This window comes from Mustela lutreola, chromosome 4, assembly GCF_030435805.1.
Source record: "Mustela lutreola isolate mMusLut2 chromosome 4, mMusLut2.pri, whole genome shotgun sequence".
In the NCBI taxonomy this organism is placed as follows: Eukaryota; Metazoa; Chordata; class Mammalia; order Carnivora; family Mustelidae; genus Mustela; species Mustela lutreola.
The window spans coordinates 21,985,050-22,008,466 of NC_081293.1; the positions used below are offsets into that span (position 1 = coordinate 21,985,050).

General features: G+C 43.4%; 1 protein-coding gene across 5 annotated transcripts in view; it reads left to right on the forward strand.

Annotated features, from left to right (window-relative positions):
* The first annotated feature begins 1,550 nt into the window (after positions 1-1,550).
* SORCS1 (sortilin related VPS10 domain containing receptor 1) overlaps positions 1,551-23,417 on the forward strand; it is a 512,629-nt gene continuing 490,762 nt past the window's right edge. For all 5 annotated transcript variants that reach the window (XM_059173260.1, XM_059173256.1, XM_059173258.1 and 2 more), the window contains exon 1: positions 1,551-2,230. In XM_059173260.1, coding sequence (XP_059029243.1) covers positions 1,673-2,230 — 558 coding nt within the window. In that variant the 5' untranslated portion in view covers positions 1,551-1,672. The remainder of the gene's footprint in view (positions 2,231-23,417) is intronic.

Sequence of the window (23,417 nt, forward strand, 5' to 3'; positions counted from 1 at the left end):
AAAGCTGAATATTGTATTATTTTGTGTGGCATTCATTTGTTTAATCAGTAAATATGCATTGAATAATTTAATAGCTACCATGTGATAAGGAAGTGTTATTAGGCACATGAAGACTACAAAAAAAAAAAATCTGAAGGTATTTCAACCCTTAGAAGCAAACCTTCTATTTGAAAAAGGCTTGGATTTTGAGAAATTCTTTGTAATTTTCAAAGCCTGTTCACCTACTATAAATCTTCATCTGAACTTTTGAACAGTAGCAGGGGAGCTGGGCTGGGCAGACATTATAATCACACAATTATAGAATTTTAGAAGTGGAAGGAATTTTAAAGGTCATCTAATGCAACCGCTTAATTTTAAAGTGTGGGAAGCAGAGATTGCCACTTTGTCAGGGCCCCACAGCAAACTCGTGGCAGAGCATTCCGCACCCACTTGAAGTTTGCTGATTAGAATCTTCAGGTTGCGCTAGTAGCTCTGGGCTAGGCACGAAGGACGCAGGATACAGACAGCACCATGCCTTTTTTCCTGCATCTATTTGCATACACAGAACAGACTCACACTACGTATTTATTCAATTAAGGACTGACGGATTTCTTACCGCCTGTGTCAAGCAGAGGATAAAAATGGCAAAACAAAATAAACTGGCCACTTCTTCCAAGTTGCTCACAATTCCTGTCATCAGTGAGTTTGTGGTCTCTTAGGGAAGCCAAGATACATGCCCGCAAAATGCAGAAAAACTGAATTCAAATACAGGGAGCGCTTTAGGAGCTCCGGAAAGGAATCCAAGCGTTCTAATTGAAAAAAAATCCCCGAAATCTCTCTCTCTCTCTCCTTCTCTCTCTCTCCTTCTCTCTCTCTCTCTCTCTCTCTCTCTCTCTCTCTCTCTCTCTCTCACACACACACACACACACACACACACATTTAATTACATCATTCTCTGCTGTTGCCTTCCTGGGATCTCCCCCAAGCTGGGGCACGCAGGCTCCGCTTAAGCTAAGGTCAAGACGCCAACTCGCGGAGACCCGGGAGGGAAAGACCAGGCGCCCACCCAACCTTATCGTCTAAACTGGAAGAGACTGGGAGGGGGCGGGCTGGGGGGGGGGGGGGAAGAAACGGCGGCAGAGACTGGCAGAAACAATAAAACAGGAATAGGAAGTCCCCAACACAGCGAGCGCTCGGCGAGCTCCGGCTGGCCGCCCCCACGGGAGGGGCGTGCGGGCGCCGCGCGGAGAGCGGAGACCGCGGCCGCGGGGGCGCAGAGCGGGCGGCGGCAGCGCCCGCGAGCCCAAGGGGAGGGTCGGCGACGCATCCAGTCCCCGCAGCCACCCGCGCGGCGCAGCTCGGCAGCGGGACGCGGCGCCCGGAGCCCCGGCAGCTCCCGCCCTCCCTCCCGCGTCGCCCGCCAGCGCGCCAGCGCCCGCTCCGCCCGTGACTTCAGTTCAGCTCCACCCCCGCGTGGCGGCGGCTCGCTCGGTCCGAAGCCGCGCTCGGCACCAGCCCAGCCTGGGCGAGCGGCCGCCACCTGCCCCGCGCCGCCTCCGCCCGCCCCCGCCGCGGCCCAACTTGGATGGAGTTGGGGTCCTGAGCGCCTGCCCCCCGCAGCCGGCCGGCGGAGAGCCCCGCGCCGCCGCCTCCGCTCCGGCCCCTTCTCCGCTCGCCGCTCTCCGATCCCGCGATGGGAAAAGTTGGCGCCGCCGGCGGCTCCCCGGCCCGGCTGAGCGCGCTCCTCGCCGGCGCGGGGCTCTTGGTCCTCTGCGTCCCGGGCGCCTGCGGCGGCGGCTCCTGCTGCCCCCAGCTGCCCCCCGGCTCGGCCCGACGCTGGGCTCCGACCCCAGGGGGCTTCCTTCGCCAGGGGCCGCGAGGCAGAGCTGCTGCCACGCCCCTGCCCCTCCTCGGGCGCCCCCTGTTCGCAGTGGCCCCCGGAGACCGAGCGCTGTCCCTGGAGCGGGCCCCCCGCACCGGGGCGTCCGTGGCGGTCGCCCCACGCTCTGGCCGGCGGAGACGGAGCGAAGCGGATCCCGGCAAGGCAGAACGGGGAGAGGGCGCGAGTCGAAGCCCCCGGGGGGTGCTAAGGGACGGAGGGCAGCCAGAGCCTGGGACTTTGGAGCGGGACCCGGACAAAGCCACTCGCTTCCGGATGGAGGAGCTGAGACTGACCAGCACCACGTTCGCGCTGACAGGCGACTCCGCACACAACCAAGCCATGGTCCACTGGTCTGGCCACAACAGCAGTGTGAGTAGAAGGGGGACTGAGGGCAAGGGGTGAAAGGTGGAAAGGGTTAAAACAGGCCGTGTGTTCTGATGGAGGATTGAGGGAAATGAGGTTTCTGGACTTGAGAGAAGCTGCAAACTAAAGTCTTCCCTGCCCACCTCCCCTAGGAGTTAATGTCACCTATGGGGAGACTGGAGACCCGTGACACCGTCAGAGTCCTCTCAGAACCCCCCAAAAGCTTCACACTGGGTAGGCAAATCCCTGTTTCCTGGTCTCATTGGTGTAGGAACAGAGCTGAAGACAGGCAGAGGGGGTTAAGGATTCTGAATGTTGAGGTGAATGGGTTAAATTTCCAGGCAGGATGACATTCCTTTAAGTGACTTTCCTTTTACTTGCTAGACTTATGGGTGAGCACAAGTAAGATCAAGAAGACTTTATGTGGAAGCTTTTAATTTTTCTGCAAAGCTTCTAACCCCCTCTTCCTCAGAAGGGAAGAGATATGCAATGCACACTAAGGTGCCCTTAATGCATTCTCTGTTTCTGAGGACCAAGTGGATGCAAGTTTCAGGACGGGAACTCTCTAGCATCTTCTAACAGCACCAGTCAGTGTGTTTTGAGAGCTGGGGCTTTCCAGCCTGTGAATGCGTGGTTGTTCTCCGGCATGATCAGTCCCAGGAAGATCAGATATATCGCAGTGACAACAACCCCCTGTTCTTCCCCATTGCCTGACCTCCTCTAGAGAAGAGAATAAAGACTTAGCCCTTCTTTTATGAAGGGACCAGAAGGATTGCTGGATTCCAGGAGGGTCACGCTGGGGAGAGTGGGTGAGAGACTGTGAGCTCTGGCCACATCAGGGGCGATTTTAGATTTTTGGAAAACCCTGCATGTCTGGAATCTGGGGTAGCTCTTCCAGCTTAAACTGCACCTGGAAAAACTTCATTGAGCTGAAATAGTAAAGATCCAGCTTTGACGGTAATAAGTGAAGATGACTTAAAAGTGTGGAAAGTTCTCTGAGCTGTCATTAAGCAGACAAGAAGAACGTGAAAACCAAGGATGGGTAAAAGGGGGAAAAAATCAGTTTTAGCTTCCATCGGGTTATTGAGATCGTAGTATTTTTAATATGCACAGTCGATGCAGCCTGGTATCTTTCAAATTGTTTTCAGTTGTGATGTCATTGCCAGAAACCTTCCCAGGGAAGCGCCACTTCAGTGAGCTGTGCTCATTGTCAGCTTTTTAATGAAAGTCGTGAATGTTGTAAAATAACAGTCTGTTACTATGAGTTCTTTGATTATATAGACATAAATTCTATTAGGACAAACCAGGATAAACAGTATTTTGCATTGGTGTCTCTGTCCTGAGGACATCGGTAAGGTTTTCCCTACAATTTGGCTCTCATGACTGAGGTTGTGGTTTTCTACGGTTATCAGGAATGGTTTAATCAAATAATTGAAGCTGATATTCTTTCCATTCAAGTTCTGGAGACCCTTGCCCTCATTTCTCACCGTAACTATCATACCTTTCGTGTCATAGCCACTAAAATTAATCCCCCAATTTGAACTTGAATCTTCTTAAACCGAATGAATAACTTTCACACTGCTTTATGTGATTAACTCAAAGCTTCTGGCTTTAAGGGGAGATTTTAAACACATCAAACATATTATATCTTGTTGTATCAAGAAGTAAAGGATATTGGACTCAAAATATTTCTGGCTTTTAATGTAATTTGAGCCGTAAAATATCACTCACCCATGAGACCTTTACTTTAGTTCATCTCTTGAAAGATCTTGGAAAGAGCTGGAAAAGGAGAGTACATCTTTGGCAAATATTAAACTCCATTTAAGAAATGGCGCCAAGCACTGCCAGCCGGTTTTTTTTTTTTTTTTTTTTTTTTTTTTTTTTTTTTAAGATGATGTTCATAAGCATAGTCTGGCTTATTAGGGTCAGGGCTTGGATGGGCAACACGCAGGGATGTCTGAACTAAAGTAGCAGATAATCAAGGTAGTACATGTGAAAGGTTTGAACACTCAAATCACATTGCTAGGGAGATTTCTATCCTTTGAAGTTTTTAATTCTGTAAGGAACCCCCCTGCTCTGCATTCCTGTCTACTTACACACAAATTGTGGGCTTGTTTGTTTTTTAGCATATATATACAGATCATAGAGGAAGAGCTACGGTTTTAATCCAGGTTCCACAAAACAAAGCTGGCCCAGATTCATAGGAGAGACAAAGTTTAACAATTGTTTTTAAGGGAAAGAAGGCAGAACAAACTTTTCTGGGCAACTCTGTTGGGAAAAGCAGTGTGGAGACTTGAGTTCTAGTTCTCTTTATCTGTGGCTTGATCTTGGCAAATTGAGTGTGAATTTCCTCATCCCCAAAGTAGGGGCCGTGCCAGTTCATGACGTGCCAGGTTCCACGTAAGCATGTTGTGATTGCCAAGTGTAGTACACCTGTCTGGAACTCTCAACTTACAGCACTTCACGTCTCCCCAGAGCGAGAAATCCACCAATTAAAGCCTGAGAGCAGGGGGCTCTCATTTTCTTCACATGTAGATGCCAGTCCCCCTGTAAATCTGCCCCCTGACCCACTCAGGGCCACAGGCAATACACATCCTCTCGAACCTGTCTCACCTTTAGGTAAAGCCTTGTGCGGTAGGGTTTCTGATTATAATAACACCTGCATTAAAGGTGTAAACGTGTGGTAATTATAGGCTGCCTGTCAAACTTGTGAGGAATTCTGAAGGTTTCTCTCTCGCCTCCTTTCCTTCTTCTTCCTGCCCCCTCCGCTGTTGGACTTGTGCAGTTGTGTAAAGACATGCCTCATCTGTGGGAGTGATGTGATTCCTCTGTACCGCAGTCTAGCTTGATGGAAAGTGTTGCTAGAGTTGGTGGAACACCTGGGGAGATCTTTTGGCATGAAAGGTGCTGGGTATGAATCATTTGTCATAAGCTTGGTGTCGTAAGCAAGAACATATTGTTCCTACCCTACTCATGCTAGGCATGCTGTGCCCTGATCTAAATTTATCCAGTAATCCTTAGTTTGTTAAAATACATATTTGTCTATATATGCATGTGTGATGGGGCATGTGTTTATTCTTTATTTCCAAGAAACTGCAAAGTGCTACACTTATTAACCCTTATAAAACCCTTGTTAGGTAACAGGTGAGTGGCAAATGTTAGTATCTATTTTTTCATATTTTTATGCTGGAGTCCATTTGAGTATTTCAGTTCACTGCCTTGTCCCTTTCTCACTGAAAATAGTGTCAGAAGGTTTGTTAACAGAGGCTTTTACTATGTGGCCATTGTGATACTCTAATGCTACATCTGCATGGACCACGATGATCTGGTTGATTTCCATGTGCCTCTTTGCCTTTCGCTGTTCTGGGACCTGACATTTACCATCCAGTCTTCGTGAATAAACTGAGTCCCAGCCTGGGTCAGGTTTTGCGTACATGCCTTATGTACCAGCATCTCACTTAATTTTCCAAAAAATGTATCCGTAGATATCCTTCTCCTCTTTACATAGAGAAGAAACCTGAGGCTCTGGAAGCTAACCGCCGTACTGAGATGGTACCAAAGGTCAGTGGCATATAGGCATGGAGACCCCAAGCTCCCAGAATGACTGATCTTAAAGACTTTCAGGTAGAACAAAAGAACTCAGACCTCTTGTAGTCAGTATTTTAAGTAGTCCTCTCTTGGGGTTCATATCTGATGACGCTGGAGGAGGACACAGTCTTACTGGGAACTCCATCTCCTTGTAGAGAAGCAAGGGCTTTAACATGTGCCTGTCACGTTGCACTCTTTACCTTAAGTAGTGATTTGGTTGTTCTCTTATCCGCCTACTTCTTCATCTTTAGTGAGACGTGGAATCTGCACCTGGTGATTCATTGAGCACGAGGTAACCTGCCATCATTCAGCTCTCAGATCTGGTGTTCTTCAGGAACAGATTCCTTTGCTTCCTTTTCTAAGTGACCGACAAACCGGATTTTAGAGAGAGGCTGCACGTAAACACTTGCTTTGACTGTACATTTAAACATATTCCTGACCTTTTTATTAAAGTGAAATGATGAACGATTTTAGCTTTCTCTAACAAGCCCACATAGTTCCTTCTCTGATCAGTGCTTTCTGCTATTCACGAATGTTAATGTGGTGTGACACGGAAGCAGACAAATTTGAGTTGAATGTTAACTCTCCTGCTTACCACACTCTGCCTTGAACAAGACACTTAAATTCTTTGAGTTCCACCTTCCTGGACTAAAATATGGGGATACTGTATCATTTACAGGCTCTTCCTGAAGATTTGACATCATGTATGTGGAGTGGTTGGTATACAATAAGTGCTTAATAAATGCTACTTGTTCTTTTAGTTGCAGAAATCATTCTCTACTGGCAGATAAGAGTCCCGGGTTATAGTTCGGACTGTGTACAACAGTTAAATATACAGTCATCACATGTCCTGTTAAAATTATGTGGCCTCTATTTCATAAATGATGCAAATAGACTAGAACACCACAGAAATAGGGGTTAAAATGAGCTCGATAGTTTGTTCAGTGTGGAGGTGTTATGCACCTACTGCATTTAAGTGAAGTACACTGGGAGTGTTGGGAATGCACAGATGACGCAATGATCTATACCCGTGACCTACAAGGAGCAAGCCTTTCATCTCACATGATCCCTCCTCTTCCCATGATTCATGTGCATATTCTATTTATAGGACATCAAAACATTTGAGATCCAAGCAAGCATTCATTTCAACAAGGGTTTGCAGCAAAACCTAATTTATTAAGTTTATTGTATCACATCTTCATGTAAAGGAATTTTGTATCTTTGGATAAAAAAAAAATGCTTCCTATGAAATTGGGAAGTTAGCTGCTCTTAAGATATTTAATGGGGTTTTCTAGAGGGAAACGACATGAATGTTGACTCTGGGAACTCTCTCCACATCCTTTTATGGAGGACCCTCAAAACTCTTAGACTAAAGTACAAAAGCTGATGGACAGATTTGTTGAATAATTATTTAGTAATTTAGAAGAATAATTGCTCATCTTCCAGGAGAGATTGTCAGGTGGCAGCATCATGCTAAGAAGCTTACACAAATTATCATAATTTTCTTTTAATTCTACAAATATGTATTGAGTCTTAATATTTGTTAGACACTGATAATAGAGATATATGTGGAAGGATGCACAAAGGTGAAAAGAAATAATACGCGCCCTCAAAGTGCTTTCTGTCTTGTGCTCCAAGAATCCTCTGAAGAGGAAGAGACAGCAGAGAGACTAAGTGTCCTCTGGGAGCCTAGTGTGCTGTAGAGGTTCAGAAGAGGACCAGACCTCTGCAAACTGGGGTGGTCTTCAGACTTCATTGCACAGCAGGTGCTTTAAGTGAACCTTGAAATGGAGAGAATATTTGGATCTAGAGACGGAGATTATTACAAGGATATTTTGAGCTGAAATGGGTAGTGTGACTGAAGATCAAGGGTAGAGATGTATAAATTACTGTGTATTCCAAGAAATCAGCCTCCATTAAATTTAAATTACGTTTAACTGAAGTTTATATCTTAGAAGCCATTTAAAAAATACTCCTTAAGCAAAAATACACACATTCATCTTCTAGCAGTTTGGGGTATATTCTAAGCCCAGAAAGAAAATAAGACCAGTGTGGTCACTTAGAGATGTGACTGTGTTTATTGCCTTTATTTGCACATTAAGTCTCAGCTGGAGACATCATTGTTTCTTTTTCTTTTTTTTTTTTTTTTTTTTTTTTTTTAAACCTAGACATTTGACACACAGAGTTTTCTCCAAAGGGCTTTCTTTTAAGTCCTTGGTCAGAAATATCAAGGGCTAGGCTGCCCAGAAGGTAAATTAATTTGGCCCCTGGCCAGCTGGTGTTAAATCGCTAAACGTATGTAAAATATTTGTCCTGTCTTTGTGTATGTCTCAATTACCATTCTATATGTCTGGCTCAAAAGGGTGGAGAATGCATCTGTGTGTCGTAGGAAGGAAACTAGCCAAAATGGCGTTGCTGTCATGGCCAGTGGGGATGGCAGGGAGTAGGCGTGGTCAGCGTGACGGGGGCCTGGTGCTATGGCATTGGAATGGTTACTTGGGAAGGGGGTGTGCTCTGCTCAAGGGGGGATGAATGGAATCGTCAAGTGGTTGGCAAGAAACGAAGGTGGAATCTTACTGTGCAAGGTTTATAAGGAAAGAACAGAACCTCTTCTGAAAGGTAAGTAGAGAGAAAAAGGACATGCGTGTTCTGTAGGAAATCCCACATGAAACTTTCCACGTGTATAAAAGATACTGTGTCTGTTTCTGTGGCCCTCCTGAATGTTGTTACAGCACTTTAGATCAGTTATAGCCATTTCCTTTGCAAAATGCTTTAGCTTTCAAGATTGGAATATTATTTCCCCTACCTCAGGTTTTTTTTTTTTTTTTTCTTTCTTTCTTTCTTTCTTTTCAACAGAGACCTATGAGGTAAGAAAGGCAAATATCATCTACATTTCTCAGGTAGGGAAATCAAGGCATTGCTGCTAAGCAGGTCACTTAGTGGAAGAAGAGGGTCAACAATGCTTAGTCACACTCTATGACTGATTGGTTTGGCCCACTGCTGGCTTTCCACAGGCAAGAGTTAGAACAGCTGCATCCTAGTCTCTCAGTTTGCCTGAAGCCTGTGCATGTGTGTCCATGATGCTTGCCGATGTGGGAAGAAGTGTGGAAATTGGCCGCAGAACTCCTGAGTTCTAGGCTCAGCTACTCAAGTTACTGATGCTGGCCTTCAGAGCAAGTGGCCTTATCAAAAGTCATGATCTTGGCATTATTTAAACCTTTCAAAGGGAACCTTTAAAAGAGATGATGGGACTTTCTGCAAGCTAGGTCTCTGGCAAAAGACCATCTTCCATGGCTAATGGACTTCAGAGGTCAAGTAACTTATGACTGAGCTAGTTGCAACAGGGGCTTGGGAGCAGGGGGAAATTGTCACCTCTTTCCCTCCTAATTGTCTGGCTCAGAGGAAATGTCGTTTAAAATAATATTAAGTATGGTCTTAGTCAAGGGAACCTAGCGTGTCAACATTTGGGAGCAGCAGTAGTCAGACTGAAGGGTGCCTTTTGAAACTCATGGATTTTATTCGCTCATAGATTGTAATTGACTTACCAACTAGTGCCTTTTCTACTCCTTCTGACTTTGGAGGTGGGGATGGGGATATGAGCAAAGGCGAATTTGCTACACACCGTGAGAGCTCTCTACAGCCAGATAAGGTATATTGATTATAATAGAAGCCCCTCTTCACAATAATATAAATAACCACCAGTTTAGTGAGCAGCTTCCCTGGAAGTATATTCTAGAGCCTCACATTATTTCACTCCATCCTACCACCGTCATAATGCAAATGAGGTATTATTATCCTCATTCCCAAGTTGTGGAAGTCATGGCTCAAGGAACTTACCCAAGGTCACCCAGCCAGAGGGTGGCACAGCTGGAATTTGATTTTTGCCCTTTCTGGCTCCAAAGCTTTTTCTCTTTGATCACATTGACCTTTGGTAAGGGGTCAGCTCTGGGTTTCTTTAGTGAGTCCCTCACAAGTCAGTGCAGAGAGGTCCTAGGGGAACTCCTAGCACGGGCACCTCCCCTCAGGGTTTTCTCTGTCCTATCCCAATCTCAGGGCACTAGCCTGATACATTTTACTTGGTAATAAGCTGCTTTGTGGTGGAACTTGATCAAAGCCCTAAGGGCCATCCGTCCCCATGAGTGGCTCTCCTGGGGTTATTAATATGTGTCTCCTTGTTATTCTGGGAGGATGTGTGGGATGTGCTATTTGGTTTCTCCCTGCTGGCTAATGAACCAAGAGTGGCAGTGTGGGCAACTTGTATGCTTTCTAAAGAAACTGCTAACAAGAATGATGTTATCCAACCACCAACTAATCATGTTGTGCCCTGAAGCCAATGGATTGATGCTTCTAGTCATCTTCCTCTAACCAGAGTAGCAGAGGCTATTGGGACACAAAACTGTGGGCCATAGATCCTTCTACTTCAGCCTCTTTGGGGGACAGTTGGGTGGGTTAAAAGCAAAATATCTTCCCCTTAACACTTCCCAAAATACACTCTTAAAAACATATTAGAGAGAGAGAGAGCCCGTGTGCACAAGTGGAGGGGAGGAGCAGATAGAGAGGAAAAGCAGACTCCCCACTGAGCAGGGCACCCGACTGGGGGCTCAGTTCTAGGACCCTGAAATCATACCTGAGCTGAAGGCAGACACTTAATCAACTGAGCCTCCCAGGTGCCCCCCAAAATATACTCTTGATAAAGAACCATTAAAGGGGTAAAAAAGGCTTTTTAGGCATGGTTGTCTCCTGATTAGAAACCTCTATATAGGGGCATCTGGATGGCTCCGTCATTAAGCATCTGCCTTTGGCTCAGGTCATGATCCCAGGGTCTTGGGATGGAGCCCTGCATGGGCTCCCTGCTCAGTGGGAGGCCTGTTTCTCCCTCTGCTTGTGTTCCCTCTTTCACTGTCTCTTTCTCAATCAAATAAATAAATAAAATCTTAAAACAAAAACAAAAAAGAAAGAAAAAGAAAGAAGGAAACCCATCTGTAACCTATTTACCTGACTTACATTTTGCTGAGTTAATGGGAGAATCCTAAATCGGGTAGCCATGGGCACCTCGGACAGCACTTCTCAAAGTTTGTCCTCACGGGGCCTACTTTTAAATCTGTTGATGGGGACTAGGAAACTTTATTTTGCAAATTCCCTTGGAACTCTCTATAAAGATCGAAAGTCATTTCCCTAAAATTCATTTGTGAATTTTGGTCCATGAACCCCTTGCATTATCACAGTGTATAAGTATCAGTAGGCTTCACTTTTCCCCATAGCAAACTAAAGCCCACAGCTTTTATCAGCTTCTCCATGGAAACCATGACCACAGGGATGAAGACCTGGGATGACATAGTATAGGAGAATGAGAGGCAGTTACAGGGGAGAGCACAGCTCCCCAGTCAGAAGAAGATGACACTTTCCTGGTGATACTTTTATCATTGAATATATTCTAGGCAGTTTCTTTCCTGAATGTCCATATGACCATGAGTAAACCATGTCTTCGGTGACTGAAAGCCTACACTATTTTAACTAGCACACAGTCTTTTGCGATGGGGTTGAATTCTTGCTCCCCTATCTACTAGATATGTGAACTTGCACAATTAGCTTTGTGGCTCTGTGCCTTAGTTTTCTCAGCTGCAAAATGGCAATAATGACAGTATACTTTGTACAGGATTTCTTAATGGTTAAAGGAGACAGTAGATATAAAAACGTTGGAAGTGGTATGTGGCACGTAGCCAGCAATCACTAAAGGTTAACTGTTATCATCATCATCACCACGATCACCATTATTTTGTTCCTGTTAATACTAGAATATTTAATGCTCAAGTATGACCTACTAAATGGTGTTTTTAATATGTTGCTTTTGATATTGCTTCTGTTTCTGCATTTACATTCTTCCATTCCAGTTCCATTTTCTTATCATGAGGCCAGGACTCTGTCTTACTCTTTCTGTCATCCCCCTCAGTGTCTCCAGCCATTTGCACATGATGGTTGTAATAGGGCTCTGGACCTAATTTCCACTGTGTGTGTGTGTGTATTGGGATGTGGGCGGGGGGGGGGGCGGTCCATACCAATAAGCAATTCTCTGACAGCCTCTGCATGTCTATAATTCAACTCGGTTTTGGCACGATCTACCCAGAGATGGCATCAGATTTCACCAGCTGAGGACTCAGTCCCACAGGACTTCCATCCCTCATCTCCCAAATTCAGATGCCAGAGGATCTCCTGTGCTTTGGACCAAGCAGCTATAGCTTAGAAGTTCCAATGACTCTTTCCTTGGCTTTGAGTAATTCGCTAGAGCAGTTTACAGAACTTAAGAGAAATGTTTTACTTATTAAATTGCCAGTTTCTTACAAAAGGATATAACTCAGGAATAGCCAGATAGGAGAGATGAGCAAGATGATACCTTGAGCAAGGTATGGGGAAAGGACATGTTACTCTCTCAGAGCATGCTGTCCCTGAATCTTCACATGTTTACCAACCTAGGATCTTTTGGAACCCTGTCCTTTTGGGTTTTATGGAGACTTTATTACATAGGCATGATTGATTAAATCATTGGCAATTGGCCATCAGTTCAACCTTCAGCCCCTCTTCCCTCCCCAGAGATTAAGGAGTTGGACTGGAATTTTCCAACCCTCCAATCAGGGTTGCAACCAGCCCCCATCTTTAGGTATGGTCCCATAGTCTTCTCATTAACATAGCAAACCACAACTTTATGTTTCTCATCACTTAGGAAATTCCAAGGGCTTGGGAGCTTGGTGCCAGAGATGAAATGAAAATAAAATATACATTTCTTATTATAAATCACCATCTCACAACTTGCTTATTACATATTTGCTATTTTGAAGGTGGGAACATTTTTCTCTATCCTTCAAAGTTCTTCTAGCTGGGAAAGCACCTATGTGGCTCAGTTTGTTAAGTGTCTGCCTTTGGCTCAGGTCATGATCTGGGGTCCTGGAATGGAGTCCAGTCCTTTGGTTCAGTAGGGAGTCTACTTCTCCTTCTCCCTCTGAACCTCCCCCTGCTTTTGTGCACACTCTCTTTCTCTCTAATAAATAAATAAAATCTTTAAAACAAAAAAGTTCATCTAGCTGCTTAAAAGATTAAATTGACAGGAGACAGAGTAACAGAAAAAAAATTTAATTCTTGTGTGTAGGGAATCCACATAAGCATGACATTCCAAAGATAGTAAAGCAAAATGGGTATGTATGTCATTCTCAAGTAAGGAGAAAAGGTATAGGTCTGAGACTTGAAAGGGAAAGAGGACAATTTTGGGGAAGATGAAAAAGAACAAACGTTTGGGAAGCAAAATGTTTTCTGGACCCTACAGAAACAATGGGACACAGAGAGGAATTTTGATAAAGACTTCACTACGTTCCTCCCTGTCTCCCACACCTAGTTCATGTTATATTGTAGTTGTCTATGGCGATAGCACCCTTCCTGAGCAGGTCCTCCATCTAAGTTCTTTTTAGCAGTTGGGGGAAGGTCAAAAATTCCTCCCAAATCTTTTGGGCTTTGATTATTTTCAGCTTGAAATAATCTACACTCCAAAGTGGCACATTTTGAGGCCACCAACCCTTAGCAACTACAGTGTTTTATTTGCTCTTTCCATGGGGAAAATGGCTTTTCACTTAGAACAAACAACCCATGATCTTATCCCATGATCACTAAAAGATTGCTTATGTAAAATATACATTGAATTGGGACCCCCCCCACACAAAATACTAGAAAGAGAAAAAATAGATTAAAAAATAGTACAAATATAAACCACATGAAGTCAGCAGGTGTTTTTTTTTTTTTTTAAGGTTTTATTTATTTATTTGACAGACAGAGATCACAAGTAGGCAGAGAGGCAGGCAGAGAGAGAGGAGGAAGCAGGCTGCCTGCTGAGCAGAGAGGCTGATGTGGGGCTCGATCCCAGGACCCTGAGATCATGACCTGAGCCGAAGGCAGAGGCTTTAACCCACTGAGCCACCCAGGTGCCCCAGTCAGTGGGTTTTGGTCTGTGTTCCATCAATATCTCAACCCCCTAGAAATATACCTGGACATGGAAGGGACTCAATATTTTTAAAAATTTTATTAAATACTATAAAATACCCCTTTCATTTAAAAAAAGAAGAAGAAGAAGGAATGGTAGGATTTGAAACGTTCACCTGTGATTATAATGCATGTTGGGTTTGTAGGTGATGTTTTCCACTTGTCCATAGTTTCCCTGTTGTTTTTTCTCAATAAACATGCATTGCTTGAGTTATTTTTAAAAGTTATTTGAAAAATGAAAGAAGACAAAACAAGAGAGAGCAGGCAAGATTTTGAACTTGGCCTCATTAGAACCGAATTCTAGGCAACTGAACTAAACAAAGAGCCCATGTTCAGGTTGCCTGATTTGCTTCTAATCACTGTTTCTGGGAGAGAGCTAGAGCCCCGGGTTTTTGTAAAGCAGCAAGATCACTCTGTTTCTCTCTTCTGGTGACAGTGAGCAGCAGCAGGGGCTACCAGGTCTTTTGTTTACCGTTCCCGTTGCTGATTCCAGAGAGACAGAGATCTGGAGGTAATTTCACCGACCTGATTGATAACCCTTTCCAGAAATTCTAGTAGCCTCCAGTCTCCAATAAAAGAGCATGTATTTCATTTTACATCTTAGTCTCTGTCTTGAGGTCTGTCTCCATCTCTAAATCATATATGTACGTATGAGTGCGTACGTGACAGATGTGTCAGTCCCTCTTCATCTCCATATGCTCACAGCGGCTTAAGCACTGATGTCCAACACTTACATCTCTACTCTCAGAAGTAGAATGTTAGATATTGCTGTAAGGGTGGTCCCTGACTGTGAGAGCTGAGTGGAAGAACATCTCCAGAACAAAGAGAGAGAGAGAGAGAGAGAGAAACATAGGAATGAGCCAGAGAGACGGTAGAAGCAGAGAGCTGGTGAGCAAGAAAGAAGAGGGGGAGAGAGAGACAGTATGAGATCCTGGCAGAGGCAAGGAGAGACGGAGAGCAAGACAGAGACAGCAGAGGTAGACCAAGAGAGAGGAGGATAAAGAGAAGATGAGGCAAGAGATAGACCAGAGACAGAGAGAGGCTGATGGGGAGACAAAAAAGACAGAATCACAGCAGAAGCATGGAAGCTCTAGAGTAGATCAGAGAAAAAGAGCAAGAGATGAAATAGAGAGGAAATGTGTTAGTGAGTGGAGAGAACTCGCTCTAAACTCCAAGATGGCAAAGTAGAACAGGAGTCCTAGTCTGATGGCACCTTGTCCTGTAGCAACAGCAAGCACTTCCCTGGCTGTTGCCCTGTGGGCGAGGGGCTCACACCCAGCCCTGCTGTGTTGTCAGTAGAGGCGGCCAATCTTACCTGTGTGACAGCTTTGAGAGCCATGCCTGTTGGTTAGCTGGGTGTGGGGTAGAAGGGGTGCATGTAGTGATGATACATTTTTAAGCACATCTTAAGCGTGATTTCCTGTGGGAAATGGAACCGGTGGTCTGGATGGTGGAAAGGCGACTTTTAACCTTTCCTTTTATACCAGCCTGTGCTGTTTTGAATTTTTAACATGGGCATGCATTTCTTTAATAATAAAAATACTAAAACATGTTTTAAGTGGCTGTTGTGTCAGCACTGTGCTGAGTGCTGAGAATACAAAGATGAACACGACCCGACCTTTACCCTTGAGGGTGCGTATTCTGGTGGAAACAGACAGACACATAAACAGATAAATTGCAATTTAGTATGATAAGTGCATAATAGCTGTAATAGAGTTTTGTGTAAAGTGCTATGGGAGCAAAGATGAGCGGGAACAACTAATTTTTTCCTGAGAGTGGGAGGCAAGGCTTTAAAGGGAGGTGACATTTAAGCTGGTCTTTATACAAGACGAGGAGTTTCACAGACAGAATAGGACCGGACAGGAGGAAAGGCCACTCCTGGCTATTTTAAACTCCCCCAATCGTAGGCCTCAGATTCATTTTAGGTTGCTAGCATAGTCAACAGGCTGTGGCCAGGGGTGGTATTCTCTATCATCTCATTGCCCAAGATATTTGGAACCGAGGCTTACGGTATGTTTAAATATCAGATTGGACTCCCTAGTTTAAAAAGTCCTATTAAGTTCTTGACTTCACACTGTCCAAAAGAACCTGATTTTCCCAAAGGGGCAAAGGTTTTCCCTGAATCTTTGCATTCTCATTTATGCTTGTGCAAGCATGTGCACAGTTGCACACACACACATCTTATTGCTATCGTCTCTATTCACAGGAGAATTTGATTCAGCAAAGATGGGTTTTTCCCCTCAGTTATGTGTCTGCTTTTAAAGAGTTAAAGGTGGGGGTTTCTGCCGTTTTCTTGGATGTGCTTCCAAATCAGCGTGGGGAACTGGGTACAGGATGGGCCGGGTGATCACCTTTGAGGATTGCAGAATGGTTCAAGGCAGTGAGAGTATGTCACAGAGTATTGTATGCCAGTGTTATGAATACTGAACTAGTGTGTCTTGTAAGTAGGAAGCAGAACATATATAAATATATAGGAAAATCTCAAAGAATAGATTTCACCTTTAATTGGTTGGCCCCTTTTCTTCCTTCTTATACACAAAGAAGGAAAAAGGGAAAGGGGGTAACAGATGAGGAAAGGCCATAGCCTGGGCAAGAGGGAGCATGTGCTCTCAACACTGGCTCACCAGCCATTGAGTGGCCGAAGGGACATTTCCGTGGTCTTTGAATTCTACCTTTTCTATGCACGGGACTCTAAATCAGACTGTGGTTCAAGATGATGTTACAAGGTTCAGAGCTGGCTTTGGGGTATCATGACTAAGGAATTTTTGCCCAACTTTTTGTGCTACTGTAGTCAATACAATGACTCAGGGATTTCACCATTTTCAGGCAGAAATGAGAATGTGCTTTGCAGCTGATCATAAATATGACTTGAGATGTACAAATGACTCTCCCTGAAGAGTAAGATGACCCCATGCATGTGTAGAAGCCTAACCCCCCAAATGGTGGTGTTATCAGATAGCGCCTTTGGGAGGTGATTCAGTCATGAGGATGGAACCCTCATGAATGGGATTAGTGCCTTTATAAAAGTGACCTAAGAAACTCCCTTGATGGGGCACCTGGGTGGTTCAGTGGGTTAAAGCCTCTGCCTTTGGCTCAGGTCATGATCCCAGGGTCCTGGGATCAAGACCCGTGTCGAGCTCCCTGCTCAGCGGGGAGCCTGCTTCCCCTTCTCTCTCTGCCTGCCTCTCTGCCTACTTGTGATCTCTCTCTCTGTCGAATAAATAAAATCTTAAAAAAAAAAAAAAAAGAAAGAAAAAGAAACTCCCTTGCCCTTGCCACCATGTGAGGACAGAATAAGAAGATGTCCTCTATGGAACCAAGAAGTAGATTTTACCAGACACTGGATTTTATATTGTCTTGATCTTAAACTCACTGGACTCCAGAACTGTAAGAAAGAAATGTCTGCTGTTCATAAGCCACCCGTTCCATGGTATTTTGTGACAGCAGCTTGAATGGACTGGACCAGTTTTCTACCAGTCACTGAAGCCTCATTTCCTATGAGACTCTCCTTGATACTCACTGCAGTTAGATTAAAATCTTAGGGAAAGGAGAAGGAAAAACTTGTATTTGCCTTTAAAACTCATGAGCTATGGAAGTACCCAAGTGCCTCTTGCTCAGCCTAAATGTAGATCTTGTCACAAACAGGCATTTCTCTAAAGAAGTCATACAAATGGCTCACAGACAGACACATGAAAAAATGCTCGATATCACTCATCATCAGGGAACGACGAATCAAACCATAATAAGATACCACCTCATGCCTGTCGGAATGGCTAAAATTAAAACAGATATCGGTGAAGACGCAGAGAAAGAACTCCCTCTTATGCTGTTGTTGGGAATGCAAACTGGTGCAGCCACTGTGGAAGACAGGAAGGAGCTTCCTCAGAAAGTTAAAAATAGTACTACCTTAGGACCTTATTGCACTACTAGGTACTTACCCAAAGGATACAAAAGGAGTGATTTGAAGGGGCACATGCACCCCAATATTTATAGCAGCACTATCAATGCTAGCCAAATTATGAAAAGAGCCCAAATGTCCATTGACTGATGAGTGGTTAAAAAGGATGTGGGATGTGTGTGTGTGTGTGCTTGTGTGTGTGTGTGTGTGTGTGTGTGTGTGTACACATATACATATATATTTTTAGAGATAGAAAATTTAATATTATGCAAGTAGCTATGCAAATTGGAGTCCTGACAAACTGCCAGAGAACTTTCCCAATGAAGATGTGCATCCCTGTATCATAGGTACCAAATCAGAGTAACACATCCTGAGAACAAAATGAGAATTCAGAAAATGCAGTATCTCAGATGTCCCCCAGATCTGGACTTTGTTTTCAAACACTCTAAATCAGTAGCTCTGAGCAAGTCTTAACTGCTTACTGAATGCTGATTGAGACACTGGCGAACTGTTAGGGAAGGAAAGGACTGTCCTGAGGAAGAAAAGGACTGGAGAGGAAGAACAGCCACCCTGCTTCTAGGAGATACCTTTCATGGCATGTCCAATGTGTGGAAGATGAACATTTGCTTTCTCTCTCTTTGCTGCTAAATCCTTAAATCAACCAATCTCTCTCTCTCTCTCTCTCTCTCTATATATATATATATATATATATATAGGTATATATATAGAGAGAATGGGATATTACTCAGCAAAAGAATGAAATAACAAGAATGAAATCTTGTTATTTACAATGGTGAGGCTGGAACTACACGGTGTTATGCTAAGTGAAGCAAGTCAGCCAGAGAATGATACCATGTGATTTCACTCACATGTGGAATTTAAGACACAAAACAGATGAGCATAAGGGAAGGAAAGGGAGAATAAAATAAAATTAAAAATAAAAAAAATAAATACAGAGAGGGAGGAAAACCATAAGAGGCTCTTAAAACTGTAGAGAGCAAGCTGGGGGTTGCTGGAGGGAAGGTGGCACTTGCAAGGAGCATTGGGTGTTACATGTAAGTGAGGAATCACTAGATGTTACTCCTGAAACCCATACTACACTATATGTTAACTGACTTGAATTTAAATAAAATCTTGGAAGATAAACAAATAAATAAATGTAGGTCTTGGAAATATTCATAAGGAGCAGCACTTACATTACCATTGGAGGGAGAAGGATTCATTTATCTTTCTTTTACATGTGGGATTTGAAGTAATTTATTTAAGTCAGGGTTAGCAAACTATGATCCATGAACCATATCTGACCCAAGTCTTGGGTGTGCATGGCCCACAAGATAAGAATAGTTTTTATATTTTTAAATGGGTGAGAAAAATTAAAAGAAGAAGTTGTGACACCTGAAAATGATTTGATGTATTTTATTGGAACCCAACCCTCATTTATTTACATATTGTGTATGGCTGCTTTTGTGCAAAAATGACAAAGTTGAAAATAAAATGACAAAGTTGAGTAATGGTGACAGAGATCATATAGCCTAGAAAGTCTAAAATATTTATCCTCTTCTGCTTTCTGATAAAGGTTTGCTGTCCCCTGATCTGGGAGCTTGGAGAGCATGTGAGCAGTGGGGCATGAGAATGAAGATACTTAAGTTGTTATCTGTTTGCAGACTTGAGGGTGGTTGGTGACCCTGGATCTCTTGCCTAAGAAGCGTACATACTCCTAGCCACTCTAAATTCTCAGTCCAGTATGAACCTTTTGTTCTCTGTTTCTGTCCCTTTGCTCTCCCTATTTCCTTTGCTTAGAAACTTAATCAGCCACGGTTCTGCCCAGTTAAATCTACTTTATTTTTTAGGTCTTTGCTTGGATATCACTTCATTGGTCAGAGTTTCTCCAAGGCTTCCCAACAAGAAGAGACAACTGAATTTTATGAGAAGAGATCTTATGTGCCAAGCTACTCTCTTTATGCCTTTCTCCAAACACTGGCGTGTATTCTAATCAATGGACAGAGCTCCATACCATTCATTTTTATATACCAGTATTGGGCACACAGGAGGTGCTTTGATAAATGTATTTTAAAATATCAGAACACTAGGGGAACCTGGGTGGCTTCTTTGGTTAAGCATCTGACTCTTGATTTCAGCTCAGGTCATGATCTCAGGGTCTTGAAGACTGAGGCCTGTGTTGGCCACTGTGGGTACGCAGTCTGCTGGAGATTGTCTCTCTCCTGCTGCCTCCCCCTCCACTCTCTCTCTTAAATAAGCCTTTAGAAATTAAAATATCAGAACATTAAAGCAGTATAGGATCATTTTATTGGACTTTTTTGATAGGGAAGATTACTGGTCAACATTGAGACACCATAATCATGTGGGCTGCCTGGATATTTTTTCTTTCTCCTAATTCATGAAATATAAACTATCTGGATTGTCTCATGCAGACAATTCTAATAAAATGATACAAAATTAGCCAGCCAGCCAGCCAGACAGACTGAGAGAGAGAGATTGAAAGAAAAAGCATAGATTCAAAGCAAATAAATCAAATTGTGTTGGAGTCACAGCATCCTTGTTGCAGGAGGGGTAGGGCTGTGTTTTAATGAAGTCTGATGTTCTAGCTGCCAGGATGTGCTGATGGCTGGTAGGGGCTAGCATTGCCTCAGGCCTGAGGGAGAAAATAACTTCACGCTCCTAATTTAAGTAGCTGGGTTGAGAACTGGTCCCCATGATACAGAAGTCTCACCATTTGAGAAATGGTGGAGACATAGTACATTGTGAGAGATAAAATTGCATTTGTGATAATGGACAGAACTGAGAGCACTGTGACAATGAGAAAAGAATTATGGATTAAACAGACATGTTTTTTTCAGGCACATTTACCCGAAAGGGTAAGTTGAGAGTTGGTGGATTTCCCAAGTGAGTCTGGACAGAGTGGGAATTCAGTTAAAGGTGCACAAGGGCTGTTGTGTATTGTGGACTTAAACAAAGGTTGATAAAATGATAGCCAGCACTTACTGGGTGTTTACAATGTGCCAGGCACAAATTTTTGGTAGGATATGTATTAGCAAGAAGAAGTAGGCAGTGTCATTTTCCCCATCTTAGAAATAAGAAACTGAAAAATGGGAGGTTAAATAACCCACTCAAGTTGACGAGGGTAGCAGAAGGTAGAATTGGGATTTCAATCCAGATAGTTATGGTTTAAAAGCTCAGCTCTTTGTCATTATAGCCTACTTCATTTGAAACACTAGGACATTTCATCTTTAAATAGATTCAGCTTGTTCAGGTAGTAAATCATTATTTATTATGTGCCTAATACATATCAGGTATGTGCCGGGCACTGGGCATTTGTTCATGATTAAACCAGTAATCATCTTGATGCCCCATGAGCTTAGAGGCTGGTGGTCCATCCACAGACTGTCTGTAGACTTTGAGAGATTATGATCCAGGACTCCTTTTGAGAGGTAGCCTTTTCAGAACTCAAAGAGCTTGCTCATTCCTTAGGAATTCATTGGAAAAAAAAATGTGGGAGGAACATTTTTTTAAATGAGATGAACATTGGTAGGCAACAGGTAGAGTTCTGGTTGTCATGGCTAAAATGATGTATTCACAGAAACCTTCATCTAGAGATAGATAAACACTTAGGGGTTCTCTTTGTCATGGACTTTGGCAAATTAATAATTGTGCATGGGTGTGTTTGTGAAGGACATTTATAAATACACGTCTTTGCTTCTGCCTTCGTATCTAAATCATCAGCCATACTTATAGCTGGATCATCTCATTCAGTGTCTCTGCTTTGTTTTGCAAGTTTGAGGCAAATTCTATTATGTAAGTATATAATAAAACTATAGGATTGCTTTTCTATGGAAACAAAGCTGCTTGCCCCAGTTATATGATTAAGCAAACATTTTCTCTATAGATGGGGAAAAATGGTAAAAGTATTTCAAATGCATTAGTACTATAATATGAAATGAAAGTAGAGCTGGGCACCTGGGTGGCTCAGTCAGTTTAGCATCTGCCTTTGGCTCAGTTCATGCTCCCAGGGACCTGGGATTGAGCCCCTTGTCCAGCTCCCCATTCAGTGGGGAGTCTGTTTCTTCCTCTCCCTTTGCCCCTCCCCCTTGCTTGTGTGTGTGTATGTGCACTCTTTCTCCTACTCTCTCTCTCGAATATATAAATAAAATCTTAAAAAAAAAAAAAGTAGACCTAAAGTGAAAGTTACTTGGCAAAGAATTTGGGATTCTTTATTCTTGCAGTAATTCAGTTCTGACTCTTGCTTGAAGAATGCTCCTTTCTATTTAAGGGGTCTTTGATTTCTTTCTCTAAATCAGGGATTGTTTAAACCAGATAGTGTTGTATGCAACTGCCGTATTTCATCCTAACCCCTAAGTGGCCCTAATTCAATCAGAACACATTTAAATTATCTGACCTTGATTTATTATTAAAACTACCCTATAGCTAACATTTTTGTGTCTTTAATGGACTTCCTCATTTTTAGGCCTGCTTACATTTTATTTATGCTAAATTGCTTGCAAAGTTGTGGGTTTCTAATTAAGACCTATTCTCTTTCTTTGTTAAAGCACTTGGTGCGTGCTACTTCATTTTCCTGCACAGTGATTTTTTTGTTGGATAGAGTTTCTTAAAATGCAATATTTAGACTGTAGTGCAGACAGAAAACCAGGATAGTGAATGAGTTTCACATACTTTAGACAAGACCATTTCTGCAATGTGCCCATCTGGGACGACTGACAAAATGTTTCCTTCCCAGAAGTTGCTGGTTTCTGGCCTTTCTCCCATCTTCTCATTTTCTTGTAGGTGATTTAATTCAGCAGATTTTTGCCTCACTATTCCTGGTAGTTCAAATATCTTGTACAAGCCAGAAATGCCTAATGTGTTTGCCCAAGATTTTCTTACCAAACAATCTGCTTTATTCATTGCTTGCCCATGTTTTAACACCACCTCCCACTCACATCGGTGTTTACCACATTGTTTGGTGATGGATATGAGCAGAGAAATCAGAATGCTTTCATACCTCCTACTTTATCCATGGGAGATAGAGATTATCACCGCCTTGCTGAAGAGGGAGGTCATTTAAATAGCACCATGCACCCTGATAGTCTAATTCTTTAAAAGAGGCACTATAGAAAGTCTTGGCATATTGACGTAACCATTTATTTTTTTTTCCCTCTTTTTCAAGAGGTGATGTGGTTATTTGTCACACATATATCCTTATAATCCTGTGCAAAATGCAGGCTAGCAACTGAATGCAAAAGGTTTTTGTCCCCTCTGCAAAGCTATTGCTTCTCAAAAATTGTGACCACACCTCCACAGGTTAGAGGAAAACTGCTGAGTGGGGGGAGAAACCTGGAAGAATTCAGCAGGAGGAGCTGTTCCCTCTGAAACAGTGCTGAACCTAGCTCTTGCCCTGGGCTTCCGCCACTCACTGCTGCACCCCCACCTGGGCAAAGCCAGGGGCTTATTTGTTTGGCAGAGACAAGTTAGAACTAGCTGCAGGATTATGCTCTATTAAACTCAGGCCATATCCCCATGGGTATATCCCTTTATATGATGAGATGTTGCCAATGTGTGCTTAGATCTGTAGCTGACCGTTCTGATTCTCAGGAATACCTTGTGTGCTCAATAAAGGCTTACTAAGAAGGAGAGAGTAGTAGCTGAGAATATGGACTATATTGCCTCCTG